Source organism: Elaeis guineensis, chromosome 8 (genome assembly GCF_000442705.2).
Source record: "Elaeis guineensis isolate ETL-2024a chromosome 8, EG11, whole genome shotgun sequence".
Taxonomy (NCBI): domain Eukaryota; kingdom Viridiplantae; phylum Streptophyta; class Magnoliopsida; order Arecales; family Arecaceae; genus Elaeis; species Elaeis guineensis.
The window spans coordinates 126485608-126507834 of NC_026000.2; the positions used below are offsets into that span (position 1 = coordinate 126485608).

The following is a 22227-nucleotide window of genomic DNA, read 5'->3' on the forward strand; positions in this document are numbered from 1 at the left end:
TTTTTCTAATCATTCTCCAAATCTTGAGAAACTCACTATCTGTTAAGTAGAGATCTAATAAGAAGATTACTATTAAAAAAGCTATAATTGACTTGCATCTATGCCAAAAAGATATTAATTTCTTTATTTTACCAATCCTAGTGAGCATTCTCTGTAGATCACCTGCTTAATAAAAGCACTTAGGGGTGTTTGGTTCACGACCAGAATCGAAAATCGGAATTGGAATGGATTGGAATGAGGATCGGAATAGCCATATCCCCAAAGCATTTAGTTCGTGACAGGAATCGGGATTGGGTTTTAGGGGGATTTGAATACTTGAGGGAGAGTTGGGATTGGGTTTTAGGGGGATTGGGCCATTCCCATTATGCTCCGGAATCGGAATCGGAATAGACTCCCCCCAACAAATGGTTGAAATGGAAATCACCCATTCCTATTCCCACTCCCATTCCAGACCCCAACTCCCCCAAAAAAAACACCCCCTTAAACTCTTTACATACCCAATGCATATGTCTTCCAAAATGATAGTCCGGCAAACATGAACATTCCTAACTTGCCCTCTAACTTATCTCAGTATTTATGTCACATCATGCAGTTTTTTTGCAAACACTAGCATTTTTATTTCCATTTATAGGTCTCTGAACCATGTCTTAATTTCAAAAATATAAATGAAACCATTAACTTCATGCATCATAACGAGAACCTAACAATGGTAACGTTAGGCCATAGTAAAACAATCATGTAGAAACCAGCATCTCCAACCTTATTGGTTAAGCTAAGGCCTAGGGCCAATGATTTCCTCGTTGTACCCCTAAAATATCATGTTAATTTCTCATAATTACAAATAATCCCACAACAGTGCTCCCTACCCGTGTCAAACCTCATAACCCTTCTCCTTTGCCAACAGACAAAAATTTCACCATAAATTCATGCTTTGCAAACCTCATAACCCTTCTCCTTTGCCAACAGACAAAAATTTCACCATAAATTCATGCTTTGCAGTTCGAATTTAATGAAATTCCAAACTCAAGTGGAATATTCCAGAAAAAATGAACTGTAATTTATTGTGACTTTAGATTCCATCAAACATCTGAGATTCATGTTCCCTTCTCCTCCTGCTTCACCTTTCATGTTAAAGTTAAACCTTCATCTCTTATGTTTTACAGCATCAAGTTCATATCATATAATAATTAATATGAACAAAGATTTGGCTGGTTCACATACCCAGAAGTGCAGCACCATCTAATTTCGCACAAAGATATTCTTAGGATGGTTTGTTAATTCAGCAGACATCTTGTTGGACTTCAATATGTCTCAAGCTAGAAAATCAATGGTCGGGAAACAACTTGTGGAAGGAAGGAGGGTAAAGTAAGCTGACAAAATCTCAAGAATTAAAGCTACTAAAGATAGATCTTTTATATACAAATATGAAGACAACATTGGTGGCAGATGTAGACTTTAATTTCTGTTGGTATTTACTCAAAATTGCCGAGTGTTTTCACCAAGTAAGCTCTGACCAGTGAACACCAGCAATTGAATAATCTTCATATCACCAGGTATGAGATTCCAAAATGGAGCACCCCTAAACTTCAAATTCTTCTTATTCTTGACTAATAAAGCATACTCTTACCAACTACATGAAAAGAAACATCTTTAATGGCAACTTTTTGTTAAATCCATTGTCTTCCTATACAAAAGGTAGTAAACATTTAAAATACTAAAACTGGAATGAATCACAACTAATTTGATACCTGACAGTTATGACCGCTGAGTTGAACCGCCCTTCCAGATAGAAGATTATATAGTAATAATTCATTTGGGGCCTGCCATACAAGTTTAAAAAAATCCCAATCAGATCTGGTGTCATCTTTCAATTCAGAGTAAAAATTCTGAGTAAGATGACCCACAGTTCAACAAGCGTGCATTAACCAATTTAAAGGGATTTTTTATATTAATATTTGTATCAACAATTAATTGTGATTTAAGCATCACATAATCTGTGAATAGTAGCTACTCGGTCCCTGTAGACATAGGCTAAAACATTCCTGACCTCATTAGAGCTACAAACAAGTTGAGGCAGCCCTTCTGGGTGAAACCTTACGTCAAGAACCTTTTGGACACCTTGCTGAACGCCAATAAGATAAAATAAAATTTCAGTGAGGTATTAACCAAAAGTAAATAAAACAAATTTGGTACAATAGGAAAAACGATGATTCATTTTTCCCTAATTAGAGTCAATAATTGACTACCATCATCCTGCCCACATCTGGCAATGTAAGATACTGAAATAAATAAATAAATCTCAAATTTACTGCTAATTAAAATATACAGACATCTATGTCAAGAGCTTGAGTATCATTGGCACCGGGCATGCTGGTCCCATGCCAACACGTGGCTATTCACAGGCATATTGCAGAGGCACACAATTTATAGCACAGACAGAGGATCTTTTAGGTTCAAAAAAAATGATATTTGAGCTAAACTTCTTCCCAATCTTCCTAAGTCCTAACAATTTAAAATGTTACTGAAAACACCTATATACTACCACAATCAAAAGATGTAGGTACATAAGCATTTTGAATGTTTTACAGTTTTGCCTTTCAAGCTATTATGACTTCTTAATGATGCATTTAGACTCTTCAGCTCTCCACTGGCTTCAACCTTCCATTATCATCAAATGCGACGAAACAAAAAAAAAAAAGGGGCTTACAAGCACTTCTGCTTGAACCAAGCAAGGCTGCAAATGGCTCGGGTTGACCCATGACCCAACCCTTTTTTACCCAATCCAGTTTGTTTTTAAGGACCTACAGGCCAGGTTGGGTTCCAAAACTGGACCCATTTGACATTCCGGGTTCAAGCTCGGTTTGCTGAACATTGACCTGACCCGACCTGAACCTATTAGACCATTAACCCGGGATCTAAAATGGGGGGTGACTCAGGATTCAAGACATTCTCAGCACTTTCCAACCATAGGTGCATGAACAGGAATACCATACGCCTCAAAGATTGAAATCTTTGAGTATCAAGTAAATGACTTCTACCTATACAAGGGCATTTTAAGGTCTATGAGATTGGCACTACAGAATAGGAAACAGAGTGACACATCAATCACATATGCATACAGCTGCTATGGAATTGGCCTTCCATTACCAAATTGACAGAACAGCTGCTGCGATATTGGCCTTTCTTTATCTTCTACTATTCATGTTTTAAAATGTATAAAGTCTTATTTCTACAAGCTAAGAGTATAATATATAGATCTTATTTCTACTTAGTCAAAAGATGGTACCCCAGTCTCTGGTTTGGGTTCCTGATATACAATTGGATCCTTGGTGATTCAATTTGATAATGGTAGCCTGGCAGGATTTAAAAAATTGATTTTTCAAGGGATCATGAGCAGAATAGTCTTTTGCGAATTAAAAAAAAAAAAAAAAAAATCTATTGTCAGATAAATTTGTGCTCTTCAATGACCATTTTTCAATGAACATATGTGATTTTTTAGCAAATTGGTTTTTTTGCTTCAATTTGTATCGGTAGCTGGCAATTACCAATGCAATAAATATATGAGGCCCTTTTATCTGAGACAATATAAGCTGATCGATTTTGAGTTGTACACCTACCTTTCAAGAATTTTTATCTGCATTTTACTGTTTTGAAAATAAACTCAACATAGTTGTTAATCTTTTCTTTGCTATATCAAATAAGACAAATCAATCTCCATTCATATTAGTACCAACCAAAATATTTAGATATCCACCTTTAAGAACCTTATCGAAGAGAGAATGGACTGGCCACTTTGGTTTTAAAACATCAGCCATTTCACAAACCGGAGGCTCTTTTCCTTGAAAAATAAATTAGAAGCTATCAAAATGCAAGTTCTATCGGTCAAAGAGTCTTGTGCAGCTCTCATTTCCCTGCATTAGTTGGACCCTACCCAGACCCAAACTGGACCTGACCTGGGTGCAAATGTTTTGGGTTGGAATTGGGTCATGCATCATCCTAACCCGACCTGAACAACCAGCTGGATCTAAAAACTTTGTCGTGGACCCAACCCACCCAACTCTATTGTGTTAGGTCTGGGTCCAACATCAAGACACGAACATGAAACTGGGTCTAGTCAGGGTCAATCATGACCTGCTCTGACCTAACCTATTTGCAGCCCTAGAACCAAGTGACATCAAGCCTTACTAGCCAGCACCAATCAATATCAAGCAACTTAGCTAATACCAATTATGTGCTAGGTGTTGGAACTTTCTTGCCGGCTGGCACCAACAAGCACAGGCCAACAACTGACACCTAGTTATGTACCATGGAGAAAAATAATAATGTGAAAATCAAAGAATTAGCAACCAGAAGCAATTAAATAACTAATGTCATCATGTCTCCCTTTACCGAATCCAGGCACGCTCTTCAAATAAATCAAATGATGTTATATGCCAATAATCCAGAATCCACACCCATTTTTTAAAACCAGGACCATTATACATGGGGCCCATCCAAAACTATCATTCACTGCTATAACATGTGTCAATTTGTGAATGGTGAGTGCTTGAGGAGTGTCTTAACATGTCCTTTTTGAATCCAACAATTCTACATTATTTCACAATTTTCTCCCAGGTTTAAATCAAGGTTCCTCAAACCGATACTAGAGGTCGTACTGGCCGATGACCGGTTAGGTATGGCACAATCTATACCATGCCGTTCCAAGGCATCTGAAACAAGGAGAGGGAGAAGGAGAGGAAGAAAGAAAGAGGGAGGGAGGAAGGGGGAGAGAGATGGGGTGGCTTATTGGTGACTCTCCTCCTGGCAACTCTTCTGGATCTCCACCACGAGTGGGAGCGGTGTGTCACTTACCAATGATGGCCTTATCAATGAGGGCAGGTTGTTTACTGCGGCTCCCTAACCCTAGGAGAGAGAGAGGGAGTGGAAGAAAACTTACCAGTGAGAGCTAGATCAAAGAGTCGGGCATGAGCGGTGGAAGGTGGCTTGGTTTCGACATATTGATAAGCAAATCTATAAAGGGCGGGAGGGGGGCAGGTGGAGTGGTTGAACCTCAAAAACTCTTGAACCATCACAAGAGAGCCTCGAAAATTTGGGATTTTTTAAAGGAGTGGCTAAACCATCCTGGGCCGGCATCGGTACGGGCCAAACCACCCAATTCGGATTGATTCAGCAATCACTGGTTTAAATAATATTGGTGCCTCCTAAGAACTGACCCCATCCAGAATTGTCATTAACTGCTATCATGAAAATTAAGGTTCATTGATTTCCCAATCAAGACTTGAACTAGATTTGGCTTTAATAATGGCCATATTAGATGCTATACTAAGAAATAAAAAGATAAACAGTAAGATAATAGAGTTATTTATTGACTGCCAAACAAGATAATAGTTCAATAGCTATTCTTATTCAAGTGTCCATTTTGCATATGTATAACATGAGGAGGGGCTTCCAAGAAAAAGGTTACTGATAGCCATGATTTTAAACCATGCTTCTATATTTCTTGCTTTCATTTCTTGTCTTTTATATTATAGAGAGGAGTCCCATTAAGTGCCACTAAAGGCCCATTGCTACATGGTAAAGGCCTTGATGCTTCTGCTTATTTCTTCATTTTCTTAGCATAAGATTAGATATCGACAACTGTTTTAGCATTTCAATGGCCGGATACCAAAACTGCTGACTATGTGTACCAAGATTCGTGGACTCGATACCGAAATCCATGCTGGTCAACCGACGGTATGAATCGATATACCGTACCGGATCAGAGCAAACTGACAAAGAGGAAAAAGAGCGAACCGAGAGGAGGAAAAGATAGAAAGAGGAGAGGGGGAGGGAGAGTACAGCCAGAGGAGACATCGAGGGTGGCCACAGACGGGCTGCTAGTGCCCTCGGAGGGCCGTCAAGGCTCCGCTTCATCCGTCGATCCTCGGCCGAGAGAGAGAGATAAGGAGAGGGGGGAGAGAAAGAAAAGGAGGAAGGGGGCAGCCGCCGTGGCCGTCGGACAGTGCAAGCGCGCCTCCAGCACCGCGAGCATGAAACAAGGGCAATCGCCCCTACTTTATCGAATTTTTTTTTTAAATCTCAATTACAATGAAGCCAGCATGGGTTTGCCGACTTCATTATTTTTTAAGTTTTTAAAAAAAAACTTTCAAACAATGAAGCCAACAATGGATTTGCCGGCTTCACTATTCATCTTTCCTTTAAAAAAAAAAAATCCGATGAGTGAACAAGGATGGCGGCCATGGAACAAGAACGATCACCCCTGTTCCATGGCTGTGGCTCCGTTCGCATGTTTTTCGCCGTCCGGTGGCCACGATGTCCACCCAACACCCTTCGGCAACCCCTCCACCGGCTGCTCCTCCCTTCGATACGTTTGCTCTCCCTCTCTCTCTTTCTCACTTGATTAAATGCCCTATCAGACGATGCCGAGCCGTGGAGGCCTCCGCGGCCCTCTGACAGCCTCAACGGGCCACCATCGACCTCCGACGGTATCGTGCCATCTCTGTCTCCCCTCCTCTCTCTCTTCCTCTCTTTTCCTCTCCCTCCTTCGGTGTGCCATTTTCCTCGATCAAACCATCCCGATTTGCTATCGAGATGGCTTGAAATGCCTGAACCATCCGATTCGAGATGATTCGGCGTTCCATAATGTATACGTATGACATCTAAAAGAAAAATCTTTGAGCTACCTATACATGAGACTTTAAGCCACCTGCCTTGAGTCTAGTTCGATATACTACCATATTTAATGAATACAACTTTGTTCGATACCTTCACTTTGAAATGAGATAAAAAGTGAAGTGCATGAAGCAAAAAATAGGAGCTTATTTGATATTCTAACTAAATAAATAAACAAACTTGAATTAGATACGAGCATAGCAACCCATGATATTCAAGTGTATTGCATGTGCTCAACACTAGTATATAATCCTAACAAGTGTTATACGACCACGATACAAATCATCTAAGATAATATTGAATTTATTTATCATAATGGTCATTATGCATATATATGACCATATATGGAAAAAATATTATACAACACTCTTGGCAATTGTTACTCAAATATTTCAGTGTTCAACCCAAGGTTTATTGTCTTGGTATTGGACCTCATACTGGTACCATCCTATTACAATGTTGGTATGTGGTTTAGTACGGTATAAGAAAACATACCGATATAAGATCCGTATGGTATGATACATCCTGTATCGGACGGTATGGGATGGTATGGCAAACCATGGTTCACCCATTATCAAAATTCGCGGACTCGATAACGGAATCCATATCGGTTACCGATCGATATGGTACCGTACTATACCGTATCGTACTGAATAAAAAAAATCCCACCCAACAGCACAAAAAAAAAAGAAACAGAAAATCGGACCAAACCGTACCGCACCGGACCAAACCATCAAATATCGAGCATTCAGGTCGATACCGTACCGAACCAATTGGTTCGGTCCGATTTAGGCCATTTTCCAAATATCTGGTTTAAACCGAACCAGTTCCCCATCGGTACGATATAGTACGGAGTGTACCGATCGGTTCGGACCAGTACAGAATACCATGCCCATTATAATATTATTATCTTAGACTCATATATAATATATTGACAAAGAATTACACAATTAGTAAAATAATAGTTTGTCACCATATTATAACCACCAACAATAGTTTTAAGAAAGTAGCGATTAGGTCAAACAATGCTAACTTTTCATCTTATAACATCAATATCTCCCATCTACCCAAGAAATGGCTTGAAAAAGCATATTAAAGAAGGATGCAATGTGGCTTGCACAAGCAAGCATCCGCAGGAAAGCTAGGAGAGAAAAAAAAAGGGATAAGCATTCCAAAAACAAATAAAACAAAAATCTTAATCTTCTCCCAAGCCACATTTCTGAGCCATATGTGGCTTATTTGGTCGATTCTCTTGGCTGCCGCCTCCCCCCTTCTTACGCCACTAGGTCCATCATCTAGCCTCCTTCCCCTTCCCCTTATTTTACCCATTGACATGAAGGAAGTTTTGTCTACATTAAGGCTTCTCTTTGAAGTCATATCTTTTTTTGGCTTGCTCATAATCATAGAAAAGCTAGGCCACTCCAAACCCTAGAAGCACACTTGTAGTTCCTCCCGATGGTCGCCACCATAGATCCATCCCCCTTCCTCCCAAAATCGGAGCTCTATTGTCAGTCAGAGATCACAGTGGTATGAGATCTTGGAACACATTGCCTTCGGTGCCTAGGTCAATGTCTAATGGGCCTGCCCATGGTCTGACAGGCTCATGGTGGCCCTTAAGGAAATCCACAAACCACAACCACCATAGCTCATTCAGGGGGATTGAGACCCTCTAAGATCCTCCAACATCATCAATCTCCATGAATACTTTTGCCAAGAAGACAAGGATGTCATTGACAACCCTTAATTTAGGTGGCTAGAAGCACTAGACGAACTAAACCATATGCGGCACTGAAGACTGGTCTAAAGGAAGATTAAGATTTTTTTTTTAACTTGGTTCCAAGACACGTGTCCCTTCTTGCACACTCGCTTCTTGCACACTCGCAACTTTCCCATGAAAGCGGTACAATGCAAGCAAAGCAATGTCCATAAAAGAATCAAAAGACTAATAATATTTCATCCATGATTTAATAGAATATGCATCACCATTTTAATGTCTTTGTTCACTTTGTTCTCACAAATCATAAATTTCCTAAAATTCACACCATCTCATGTTTCCTCAATTCCAAGCTCATCATCACTAATCTGCTTTTCACAACAAAAATATACACGTTGATTTCATAACTTCGCAAAGAATTATAGCATTACTCACTTTTTCTGTGCAAGATGGAATTTTTTTACTAGAATATAGAACTAATATACAATGTGTCCAAACAATGAAAGAAGAGATTCCTTCTAGTATCAGCAAGCATTTCTCTTCTTTCTGGTACAAATATCATGACTGCAATTGCTGGTCGTCAGCTTGTACAATTTAAAGCTTAGTTTTAAGCATTTCAGTATTAAAAAAAAAAGGTAATAAGAAGCCAACATAAATTTTTCTTTCAGTCAATACATAATCTATTGGAAAAGCACAAGGCACGCTATAAAAAAAGTGGAAAAATCAACACCACTTTAATTATCAATACATGTACAGCAGTAAGCATTCAACATATTTACCCTGCCATTAGGTTGAGGAAGAGCCATGCTAGATGTATAGGCACACCAAGTGGGAACCCATGATGAATAACTTCTTTTTGTGAGCCAGACAGCTGGCCCTTCAAACTGATTCTCAAGTGATCTCCACCCTATTACAGAACATTAAAAAATCAAGATATCAAACTAAATATGCATCAACCTGCAGAATCTCTCCATTACCATCTGAAAACAAAGTAAAGTCCTTGAAATTAAAATATGTTTACAGATTCAGCGGCTGTCCAATACTCAAAAGACCTTAGGAAAAAAAAAATAAAGGAGAAAAAGACAAGAAACATGCCTTCAAGAAAAGGGATCCATTTCTCCTGATTCCTTCCTGCATAAGCACCATGAGAATAGGCCAATTGCCAGCTAATACCTTTTTCTCGCCCCTGCAAACATGAAAAAATGTTCCTGGAGGAAGATCTCTGGGAGGCTGATGAATGAGTATCTCCTTTCCAAATATTGAGATTTCTTGCTTCCTCATAGTGTGAGTTTGAGGGTTGATCAACTTGAGATGCACCTGGTTGATGCAAAGATTTTTTTTTTAAAAAAAAAAGAACAAGAAAAAAAGTTAATAGATATTTTCAGAAGTATAGTTCATCTTGTGCTCAGGAAATTACAAGTCATACAGAGGACAAGAAAAGTGCTCTGATTATAGAAGTTAGTCACTTGGAAAGACATGCCTTAGAACACATTCGTCAAATGAAGAAATTGTTGTCTTACATTAATTGAAAGAATAAAATAAAAATGTAGTTCATTGTGCCATCATGAAATCAAAGGTCATACTGAAGGAAAAACAAAAGCCATGATAAATGAACAAAGTCAACAAACTGACACCCATATAGTATGACATGTCAATCAGTGCTTCCTTTACACAAAAATGGTTCAACTACACAAGTATTTTAATAGTTACAGTATTCATGAATAAGAAGCAAAGGGACAGCATCAAGGCACCATATATTTTTAAATTAAAATTCCATGAGACAACAAGTCTTGTAAATAACAAGATTTTAAACTCATCATGCCATTTACAAAGACCTCTGATGCTTTAGAAAGAATACACTGGTGCATAGTAGAGGACAAAGTAAAGTACTTCGACCCAACAATTTACAAATGCCATTTGGGAAGGAATGTCATGGATGATGTTATACAGTACACTAGGATAGTGATTGTGGCCATGGATTCAAATATCATTTACCATGCCTGTGTCAGCAAAATTGGCAGGATAGACGCAGCCATATACCATGCCAAAATCAGACACAATTTGCACTTGCTGTGCATAAAGATACGCAAGTTTAAAAGATTTAACAAAGGCACACTAAGATATGCTACTTAATCAATTACTCCTTAAATCAATTTTAACTGATCTACAACTAGTGTATAGACATTATAAACAAATATTCTCTTTATTATTCTATAGAAACTACCATCACAAGTTATCTCACATATTTGTGTCGATATTTTTTTTCAGAATATGTGTTATACAGTTTTTAGTAGTTCATAATGAAATATACCATTGCACAGCAATCATGGTTCGCCATACTGGTGCTTACTGTCCCTTACCGGGCATGGCATACTGAGTCTCAGTATGTCGAACCAACACCCATGCCAGGCATAATGACACTATACCAGCATGGTACCAGTACAGGGTCCAATACCGAAACAACAAACCTCGTAGTATTTTTTTCATACTAACAGCATAAGCAAGCTCCCATTTCATGGTAAAGATTGTTAATGGATACATACCTATCTATGACGATTATCACATTGGAAATGTTCTATACATATTGCACACATGACCAGTATTGTGAAAACCTCATATACTAGTAGCACAACTGCCAGATTCCATATCCCTCCTTATCACTATTACAGATATGAGACAACAGTACCAACTCAAGCACAATAATACCCGATGAACATGGTTAATGTGAAAAAGGGAAGCCTCCAGGGGCAGTATCTGCTAGGCACCTAAAAGTATCTATCCATATAAGTCATCTACGTTCTTAGATTGCTAGATCAACCTCACATCATTTAATACAATGATGAACCATGTATGGAATAAAAATTACATGTGTTTGAGTAAAATCCATGTTAAAATGATGGCATGGACATAGAATTCCACCACCCATCTTAATCTTATGTCATAGATTCGCTGACTTCCACGATTCAGTTTGAACTTAACGCAAGAATAAGATGTTTTATTGATTTTATAGAATATATTTGCCAAAGAAATTAAATTAGTATAGCCTTCATTTCTAGCTTTCAAGTTAATGTACAATGATGATCTTAGATAACTAGTTAACATTAATTCAAATGTTCTAGTTTACAGAAGAACAAAGATAAACAATTGAAAAAAGATAAAAAACTCCATCCTGCCACGAACACAAATCGTGTTTGAAATGGTTGAAGATAGGTTTAAAAATAGAGAGTGGAGTTCATGCATATGGTACATTCTAACATATCGAACATTAGAGGACCAAACCGAAACAGCCATTAAACTGATAGGTGATGGCTACCACCAAGTATCAAAAATGAAGAAAACGCCTTCAATATAATGAGATCTACACTTATATATCTCACATATAAAGTTTGAATAAGAAAAAAAAAAAGCAAAGAAATGGAAAAGGCTAAATCAGGTTGGCCAGATGGATGAGAGAAATAACAAGAGAAGGCATCAGTAAAAATAAAGAGAGGAACCAATCCTAGGATCACTTTTCAATCATGTTTACCTGTCTTACATAAATATCTAATATGACCACAAGACAATAATACTTGATTATTTAACCTATATATAGAAGTTTTAAAGGCGTAAGCGGACATACGAGCAAATAGAAAGAAGAAGGAAAAGAGAAAGCGACAAGGAAGAGGAAGAAAAAAGTCGGTGAAGTGTAGCTGCATGGTTTGGCCAACAACTCAAAGCTCTTGAGCTGTAATTTAGACAAAAAGCCACTACAGTGGTAATAGCAAAAATATCATAGTAGAAGGGCCACTTAATTACACATGAAATTCTTGTGATTACTGGGAACACATTAAAGCACAAGATAAGAAATGACATAGAATAACCAACAAATAGAGCTGCATATCCATGAGACTCTGAAAGCTAGCTCCTGAAATCACATTCAGGTTCAACACAGCATTCAAGCAAAGAATTTGCAAAGAACACTAACGAGCTCTGCATTCAGGTGACTTCCTCTTTTAAGAGGTGCAGATGCATGCAATCCTGAAATATGTCTGAACCATGAGTATGCAAAATTTAAATGGCTTGATACAGTGAAAGAAAATGTAAACAATTAGATTATGTAAAAGATGCTTTTCCTTTATTTTGAGTAATAGAGTTTTTTTTAGGATTTTTTAGTCTTAACTCTTAACATTGCCATGAATTGTTTGGATATGTATACATATATAAAGGTCTTTATGGATTTCAGCAAAGCTAAATTGCATTTGCTTACCAGCATATGCTTCTACATAAATTTTCAAGACAACATCACAGATTTGGCTAATATACCATCTCGAATATTTGTTATGAGAAAAAAGTACCATGGTACATCCCCATTTTGCACAATAATGCTAATTCTAAAATGTTTTACTTAACATTATAATACCAGAATATTGTTCAAAATTTCAACTAAAACAGGTCGTTTTTTATAGAAATCAAGCCAAACTTTACCCTAAAGTCAGTTTAGTCAAGATGAACTGCAGTCCAGTTTTGGTGATTTCAACTAGTTTCACCAAAATATCATCAAAATTAGCAAATGGATGCTATATTTATTAATTATACAGGTATTCAATGCCAGTTTTAGGACATTCTTCCTGTCACTATGTTTAGCTATATATTGTCAATTTCTGGAACATTTTTCATTCTTTGAGTGAAAAGAGGGTTGTTCACAATCAATAAATGTAAACTATGTAAAATATTTTTCAAGAAAATTAGAAGTGTCCGGCTCTAAGAAATTACGAAAAAGTTTTCATGAGATATGGAATCTGTATTAGGTCTTCAAGAGATTTTTTTGAAACAAAGCCACAGTAGAACAGGAGAAGAGTGGTCTATGAAGTAGATCAAGCACTGCAGATAGTGGATTTTCAAGATCATAAGTTCAAATTTGCTGGATCTAATCTTAAATCAGGTTAGGCATTTACACAAGAAACATTTAACTGTAGTCTTTCCAGCACTTTTTAGATTATTAGTTATACGACCATATTGCTGCTCGATATGATGAGTGCTTACCAATTACCATATAAAGTTTGCATTCATATGCATTTTTTTGCTAGCACATTTCACTTCTAGGATCTTTTTGGTTGTAAGAAAGTTGGGGAAAAGGGAGGGAAGAATAAATGTCTAGTCCTTGGAAAAGAAAATCTTACTTTCCACTAGTTTAATTCAAGGTTTTAAATCCCATAGGACGAGGCTATCCTAATTTTCCCATAAAATGAGATGCACCATCATCCTAGCCCATCCCAACACTTGGGACAGCGGATGTCCCAAGACATGCCAATTGGGATGCTGGGACAATGGCGGGATGGTCCTATCCCAATACAAAGGATGATAACCCATCACAATGACATCCCACCAAGACTTGAATCCTTAGTTTAGTCATTGGAAAGTTCTGGTACTTTGTTGTAGTAGCAGGTAAAATTTGCATTTGAAGTTCTGCTTTTTTATTTTAAGGTATATGTTTTTTTTCCAGCAAATATGAAAAGGACTCCAAATTTTATGGTTTTCCTGCAAACAAACGAGTATAATAATGCTTTTCTAGATGACTCCAAGTTTTCCATCCTTTTCTCTAGGAAAACAAACCAATATTTACATTGTTGAGTGTATATTAGGTTGCCAAAAAGTTTAATCTAAATATTCTATATTTAGGCTTTTTAGATTGAGAATGCCAAAATCATGCTCCAAAGATCGCAAAATATGCAATATGCTTTAAAATACTGCGAAACATCTTCCTTCGCTTGGTTTACTTTTATCTTATTCAAGATTTGCCGTCTCGGTATCAGACCCCCTATCGATACCATTCTATTACAGTGTCGATACATGGTTCAATACAATACGAAATAGCATACCGATTGTCGATATGGTACAAGACCGGTATGGTACGATACACCATGTACCGGACGATATGGGATGGTATGGCAAACCATGATCTTATCATTCATGCTCTTTCACAATGTTGTAATCTTTTTGGTCCAAAAGTCAGAGACTCAATTGAACTACAGATATATAGGCTTGGTGGGCCTAAGCAAAACCAAGTTTTCAAAACTTGATTAGAAATGATTAACATGTGAAGGGATCAAATTATGTAAATCAGAACAATTCTTTATGAAAAGATTGCTCCAAATACTCAATAGTAAAAAAATTAATAGCAAGAGAACTAAAGTAATGCAAACAAGAACAGTGGAATTTAGATTAAATACAAAGTACAGCTCAGTCTTCTACCAAACAATTTCAAATAAATTATATTTGCTAAAACATTTAGGTGAATCATCATTCACTGACACAATTACTTATTATCATCGTTATGGCAGAGAAACCATTGAGCAAGGAAGACAACATACCACATGATGCTTCACTATAGGACCATGCTGGAGTCACAATGACAGGATTTCTCTTTCTTTTTCGCCCACTTTTTGTCTCTAACAGTAATCTAGGATTTGACTGTTCAGTGACTTGTATGCTCACCACATCACGAGAGTGAGATGTATTTTCGGGCATCACTTGAGCACATACATCCTTTCTTCCCACAGTGGATGAGTGAAGATTGGTATTGTTATCAGAATGGCAAGACTCTTTGAAATCAATCGCATGTTTGTGTCTTAACAGGACACTGGTCAACTGGCTCTGTAAATCTGTTAAACTGAACCATATCAAAAGAGTATTGAAGGCAGGAACCCTACTCAAAAAGAACATAATCTGAAAAGGTCCAAGTTTAATCACTTACAGTTCATATCTAAGAAAAGCTTCCTTCTTTTTCGAAAGTAATACTTTATTGTCTCTTAACACACTGCCTGAAAATTTGCCTGCAAAATATTGGAATGTCCAATTTTCATCCCGGCAAAGCATCCACAAAATTCAATAACAAAAGGGACATGCTTTGGTATAATTAAGCATTCTTTATTACCCAAGGAAAGCATCGACAGAAGTAATAACAGTGTTGGCATGTTAGATTAAATCCAAAAGAACATATCAATAGATTTAAGTCTTTTAAGAAGAATGGAATTGGGAAGTAAAACAACAGTGGTAAAAAAAACAATAACTGGTGTCCCTTTTTGACACTCCCCCTCCCCAAACACACACACACACACACAAAAAAGAAAAGAAAAAGATCATGCAAGTTCAATCTGCAATAAATAAATTGTAGATTTCTTTTTGGCTTCATATCACCAACATAAGACTAAATTCAATTAGAAATTGGCGTCAAAATTTAGTAATGATCACAAATTTTCACATGCATAAATTGGCGCAAACATTCATTATATAGTGATACTAGCTTAAGCAAAATGGTGTGGAAAAAAAAAATTTCTTTGTCAAGTATGCCAATATCCTAAGAAGAGGTGCGGAGTTTGTTGACATACAGAAATAATACACTAGAATAGCAAGTGAGATTATTTGGTTGGCTTTAACAAAACTCTGAATGTTGCATTTCGGTTGTTAACAGCATATATAACCATATCCATAACCATAATGGGGTCGCTAGCCATCTCTAGCCATTCCCACTACGTATGAATGGAAAAATGCAAGGCATGGTGGAGAATGTTGGTGTACTCTTACTTATTTGAAAGCTCATAATTATCTTAAGGGGCCGTTTGGTTGGAGGTAATCTGGCATAGGAAAATGATTCCCATGTCAAATTATCATATTTGGTATGAAAAAGGAAAAAAGGAGATGGTAAAAAAAATTGGTGGGCTCCATTCTTATTTTTCAAAAAGAGAAACTAAAACAAATATCATGGGAGGGTTGATATTTGATAAATTCGCAAGTGGCAGTAATCCATACTTGACAAAAATACCCTCAATAAAGTTGCATATGTAATTATTAAATTTATTATAATGTCTTTCCAAATTCATTCAATAAAGAGTTTTTGTAAAAAAAATTAAAATGAAGACGGTATTATATAAAGGACTACATGATTATAGTCACTACATAAAAACGAATTGGAGATGACAACGCTATCCTAGTATTAAAAACTTATTTTATGTTGAAAGATATATTTGTAAATTGAATCATATTCCTATGTAGATTTACCTCCAACCAAACATAATAATCTTTTTCCAATATCATTTTCCATAGTAATTTTTCCAACGACCAAACATAGTAAAAGTTATTTTCTTCTGCAATCATTTTTCCAGATAAATGATTCCCATAAATTGTCAGATTACCCCGTAATCTGACATACCCTAACCAAACGGACCCTAAGATGGTTTGTCAAATAGTTGCGAAAGATATTATCTAATATGGCAAGATAATGGAAGATGAGAACTTTAAATCTAAAAGATGCCAATTCTTTTGAATGAAATCAGCAAAATAAGCATCCAAGTTACTTGCATAGAAACAAGTTTATCCCATACTGCTCTTGATGGCATCCCAAATGTTTAAATATAAATAATTGGATGGAACAATACCTATAAGCTTATCTAATACACTTGTGGATAAAGCACCACTGTAAGTAATCCAGTAAGAGTTGGACTAAGATTGAGCTGTTAACACCCCACAGTTGCACCCCACAACACAAGTGAGTGAGCGAGTGCATGCCTGAGAGAGAAAGAGAGAGAGAGGGGAGGGAGGGAGGGAGTGGGAGAGAGAGTCCAGCTAATAACGACACACTCTATCAAAGAAATCACTAAAATACAGACATAAAAAAAATACTGTACAATATGCTTGATGATCGTAGACTTATCTCTTAGTATTTACCTGGTAGAAAGAAGGAAATTTGACCAAGTCAAGATGAGTGAAGGTTTGAATGTGAGAACTTACCAATGAAAACATTGAGATAATATTCATAAAGCTCCACTGGATTTTAGATTTGGCTCATGATCTTTAACAAAACCATCTCTATATCTACATTTTTACATTGAAAAACATAACTAATCCAGCACAGTTTAGGGGTTCCCTCCCCCAAGGAAGAGAGATTAACTAATGTTAAATGCAGCACATGGCAGAATAGCACTAATCTCATAGTCAATTGTTACATATACTTTGTGAAAGTACTAACACACACAGGTATAGCATATCAGCACTACTTCAATGCTAGCTCATTGAAATACAAAGTTCCATGTTTCACAATCCTTTCAAGAAAAATTTTGATGGCTAATACAAACATCATGCAGCAAATTGAGTGCATTATGTGACCAAAAAAATGACGAAACACAAAAAACAAAAAAAAATCAAATAAAAAGATATTATTCCAAACTATGCGTTGATATTAAAATCACATAAAGAAACACTATAAAAAGTTCTGTACAACATGAAATAAAAATTCATACATGGAAGAGGAGCTTCTCGTGTTGTGATCCCAACATTGAGGGCCTTCACAGAAGCTCTGGCGGCTGACAGCTGCAAGCTCTGTTCCAAGTATCAACTTTTGTGAATTTGGTGTCATCTTATATTGAATACAAAATGAAATAGATTTACACAAAATGAACATACAGTTGTGGCATAATTATGAAGAGAATAAGCACTGTGTTTGAAATATATATATATATATATATATATATATATATATATATATATATATAATTGTGGCATAATTATGAAGAGAATAAGCACTGTGTTTGGAATATATATATATATATATATATGCAAGAAGCAACCAGATTTAACATCCATGTTGGGAAAGAAAATCTAGGAGATAGAGTTCTCTACAAGGACCTAAAATGACCATGGTAAGATGCATTAGGACCACTACTATCCTATATGCTTCAATGTTCTATTTGTTCCTCATAGGAGATGTGGTACCCTACATGTGCTTCATCCATGTAGGATAAATAGAGATTCACTCAAGATAGTCAAAGGCGAAAAGCGCCCTTAAGGCACTTGAGGGGTCTAGCGCCTTGAGGCGAGAGGTGCTAGAAAAGTGCTCACCCGAGTGAAGTAAGGTGCTAAAATTGAAAAAAAAATAAAAAATATGATATATAAATAAATAACAACTAGAGATAACTATTATAACATGAATTATCACATAATTAACAATTTAAGCATAAAACATATATAAACCAGTAAAATGCTCAACTAGTTCAAGATAAAGTATATGATAATAAGCCATAAGCAGCTCTAAATTCATGAATGAAATAGAAAATATAACAAGCTCTAAAATTCATCAATGGGTCTCATAAATAAAACAGAAAACATAAACAATCTTAAAATGAAATCATATAAATGAAACAAAAAAAGATAAATAGCCCTAAAACTTAAAGTTCATCAATGGAATCATCAGATTCAGTTACACTTGCATAGTTGTCATCACTTTCATCTTCTCCTCCTTCATTGGACTTATATCCTCAACATCTTCTTCTGTCTCATCTGAATCAGCCTCTATCTCTTCAACACTAACTTTGCCATACTAATTGACCACTTTATCTCCTGTTAGTAATAGAGCTGAAAAGTTAAATGGATGGTCTTTTAGGTTTTTTACACTTTTCAGTCATTAAAAAAAAATAATCATAAAGTTCACTGAGGCGTCAAAGACAAGCATCTCGCCTCACTGAGAAAGGCCCTAAAAGGCGCCAAAGGTGTGCGCCTGAGTGAAGGGGCATCGTCTGAAGCATCAAGGGGTGATGGCCCCTTCTAGCGCCTCGCCTGAGTGCCTGAGGCGTGCCTTTTGGCACCTTTGACATCACTAATTTCACTTGATATTTAGAGCAATACAATTACGTGAGTGAAGCACCCAAAAATTAGCTTCGAGGCATATGGGTTTGCGCCATATGGCTTTAACTTCTAAGCACTTTAACAAAGAGTTGCTTGGCTTTTGCTAGCTTGGCTCATGGCACCATTCAGGATTGCTGTTTTATTTACATACTTAAGCCACCAGCACAGGTATAATTTTGTTTATTCTTTGTCTATGTTGGGCATCATTCCAGTGAGTTAGAGTTTCTTATATCTTTTCCACCAGTACAACATGAAACATACCTGAAATGTTCTTAACATCCAAAAAATTGTGACCAATCACCTGAAACACGCATGACAAGATACATATTTCTTTGTCTAGCAAAATCATGTATCCTTACATGAGTACACACATTTTCATATAAGAAATTTAATTTGGAGTCTGGATTCTAATTATGATGAGGTCAAAATTCTGCTTGCCAAGATTGTCATGCCAACATAAGCATCTCAATCACTGCCATGTAAGATGTGCAGAGTAATAGATTGATTCTTTTAATTGTGAATACCACCAAAAACAAGGAAATTGTACCATAAGTTTCTATGTCCAATGGTACACATGACAGCAATCATGATACGCACATGAATCGGGGCTACCGGAACTCAGAAGAAGGCATCCAATAAATTAACAAAAGAATAGAACTGGGATCCAGGAAAAGGTACACATAATAAAATGGATTAATAAGCGAAAGGCAGAGAATAAAGAACAAACCAAACAGAAAATCAGCATATTTAAAAAAGCCAAATGATATAGCAATTTGTCCACTGGAATTTTCCAATAATATCTTTACTAAATTTCGCAAGGCTCTGTTCTGATGCTGAGGAAGTGAGAGATAAGAAAGTTTGTTCAAGGAGAACCCTCTTCTCCAGTGTTTGGCTGTGAAATTCAAAAAGAAAAATTTGAATCGCATATATAATGTTAACATTTCCTCTAAACGCCCTAAAGTTTTTCCTTGCCAAAAGGTAGTGATTTTGGAATTTTCGGATGGAAAATCGCAACTTTCATTTTCCTCCCCTGGAATTTGAATTAGATAACAACAAAATTTTCCATGCCTAACCCTCTCTTGCACACCCAAAAAATAAAATTCTTCAAAACTTTCTTATTGATTTCCTTAGTGCCATCAAACAACACAAATATCCCAGATTTCTTTTTTTTTGTAAGTGATAGGAATACCCATTAATTCATTTCATGAAAAGATGAACGTATACTTTTTTATTTTCTTTCCATCAAAGACAAATTTATATTTCTTTCACGTTCCCAGCAACCAAACAGTTTGCATAGTTTTTCTAGTTTACAAATATAAAATACCAACAAATTAAAAAAATAAAAAATGAAAATGATTTATTCAAAGTTTGAATCCACCAAACAAGTCATCTATTGGTATTTTTAGTTACCATGTGGTCATCATGTAAACATTATCACTCCATCAAGCCCAAGATAATTGAGCGCACAGTAACATGAGAACAATGGTTAATACAGGATTCCAGGATAAGCCAGATAGAGCGGCATGTCAAGTTTCAACTACTATCAAGCCCATTGGATTGTGGCTATCAATAAAATTTATAAAAAGATAAGAGAAGAAGGGAAACAGAAAATAAAAGATGAAAGAAATGTCAGAAATTTGGCACCTTTGGTAACTTTCCCCTCTTCTTCAGCAGCTTCAAGTGCATTCTCTGAATGTAGTGCATCATATGGTACTGAGAATGCTTCGAGAACAACCTTTCCATGACCAATGGGTTCGCCGACAGCCACTCCGAGATCTCTTTACCACTAACCAAGACATCCTTATCCAGCGATTCCAACCACCTGTAAACTGGCTTCCAAAGGTCCGTACGCTGGAATCGGTAGGGAAACTCCACCTGGCCACTCGTTTCCACCTGCAATGCAATGAAAATCGAAACTTTCTAGAAATTTACAGCGAGTTCTACCGATTGCGCGGTTGTCAATGGAAAGAGGCGATGGGAACCTGGTGGGGACCCAGGGCGGGGTTGTGGAGGGAGAGGAACCACTTGTGGAGCTCCGGGCGGGAGAGTGATCTGAAATCCTCCGGTAGAACGGCCTGGTTCGAATCGATCCAGGTGTCGATCTCGCCAGTCGTGGGGTTGCGGTTCTTCGGGAGGGAGGAGAGCCAGGCTCGAGCGATCTCCTGCCATGGCTGAGATGCTGGAGAGCGAGAAGTAGAAGGATTAGGGTTAGGGTTTTGGTGGGGCGACTGGAATCTGTTGTCCGGTGGAACGATTTGGAGGGGAAGAGGCTGGGACATTTTCGGCAGAGTTTTGCTGACGCTCTGAGACGAAGAAGACGGGAGAGCGGGCGAGGCCTGGGCCTGGCTCTATCCCTGGCATCCGGCAGGCGTTTGGGTACTCGTTTGGAGGCAAATTAAGAAACTTTAAGTATTTTATGCATATCCTATTATACTCCATATTTTAGTTTTTTATATTATTTATTATATATTATATAATATTATAATAAAATAATATCATAATATCATATATTATAAATAAAATAATATAATAATATTTATATAATAATAATAAAATGATAAATGAGTATTAGGGATGAAATTCTGTGTTTATACGTAAGATTATAGAATAATCTCCCAACACACTACGTATCAAGTTTGAAAATCTCCATAATATTTATTTATTTATTTTTTCTGCATTATATTATTTTTCTTTTCTTTCTTCAAACCCCTCTCGAGTCGCCTCATTCCTTTTCTTAATTTTTTTATTTTTTCTCTATTTTTCCATCCTCACGAGTCCCAATCAGCTGGAAGGTTTCAAGCAGTCGGAGCGGACGTGCCATCTGGAAGGTTGACGCCGTCACTTTATGGACCCTCATTGCCGACACTTTGAGCGGTCAAAGCGGACGTGCCACTCGAAAAGCCAACATCGCAGTCCTATGGACCCTCCTTGCTGACAAGTCCGCTGAACGGGACCCTGATGTGGAGGACGCAGACGGCCCTATCCTTCGAGATTGGATGACACTTCGACCAATCAGAGTGGATGTGCTACTCGGAAGACCAATGGTGCTGCCTCATGGACTCTCCTTGTGACCAGTTTGCCAAACGAGACCCCGACATGGAGGATGTGATGGCCAACGGTCTCACACTTCACAGTCGAACTGGGTTCAGAAGAGTGCATCCGGATGCTGATGATAGCCAAAGTGG

General features: G+C 37.1%; 1 protein-coding gene across 1 annotated transcript in view; it reads right to left on the reverse strand.

Moving 5' to 3' along the window:
- The window catches only part of LOC105049689 (uncharacterized), a 41983-nt gene extending 20560 nt beyond the window's left edge, over positions 1-21423 (reverse strand). Inside the window, exons 1-9 of the mRNA XM_010929427.2 lie at positions 21025-21423; positions 20687-20935; positions 17662-17740; positions 15120-15198; positions 14737-15035; positions 9482-9703; positions 9166-9293; positions 2048-2122; positions 1749-1820 (exon numbers count right to left, since the gene is read on the reverse strand). Coding sequence (XP_010927729.1) covers positions 1749-1820; positions 2048-2122; positions 9166-9293; positions 9482-9703; positions 14737-15035; positions 15120-15198; positions 17662-17740; positions 20687-20935; positions 21025-21321 — 1500 coding nt within the window. The 5' untranslated portion in view covers positions 21322-21423. The remainder of the gene's footprint in view (positions 1-1748; positions 1821-2047; positions 2123-9165; positions 9294-9481; positions 9704-14736; positions 15036-15119; positions 15199-17661; positions 17741-20686; positions 20936-21024) is intronic.
- Positions 21424-22227: the final 804 nt, after the last annotated feature.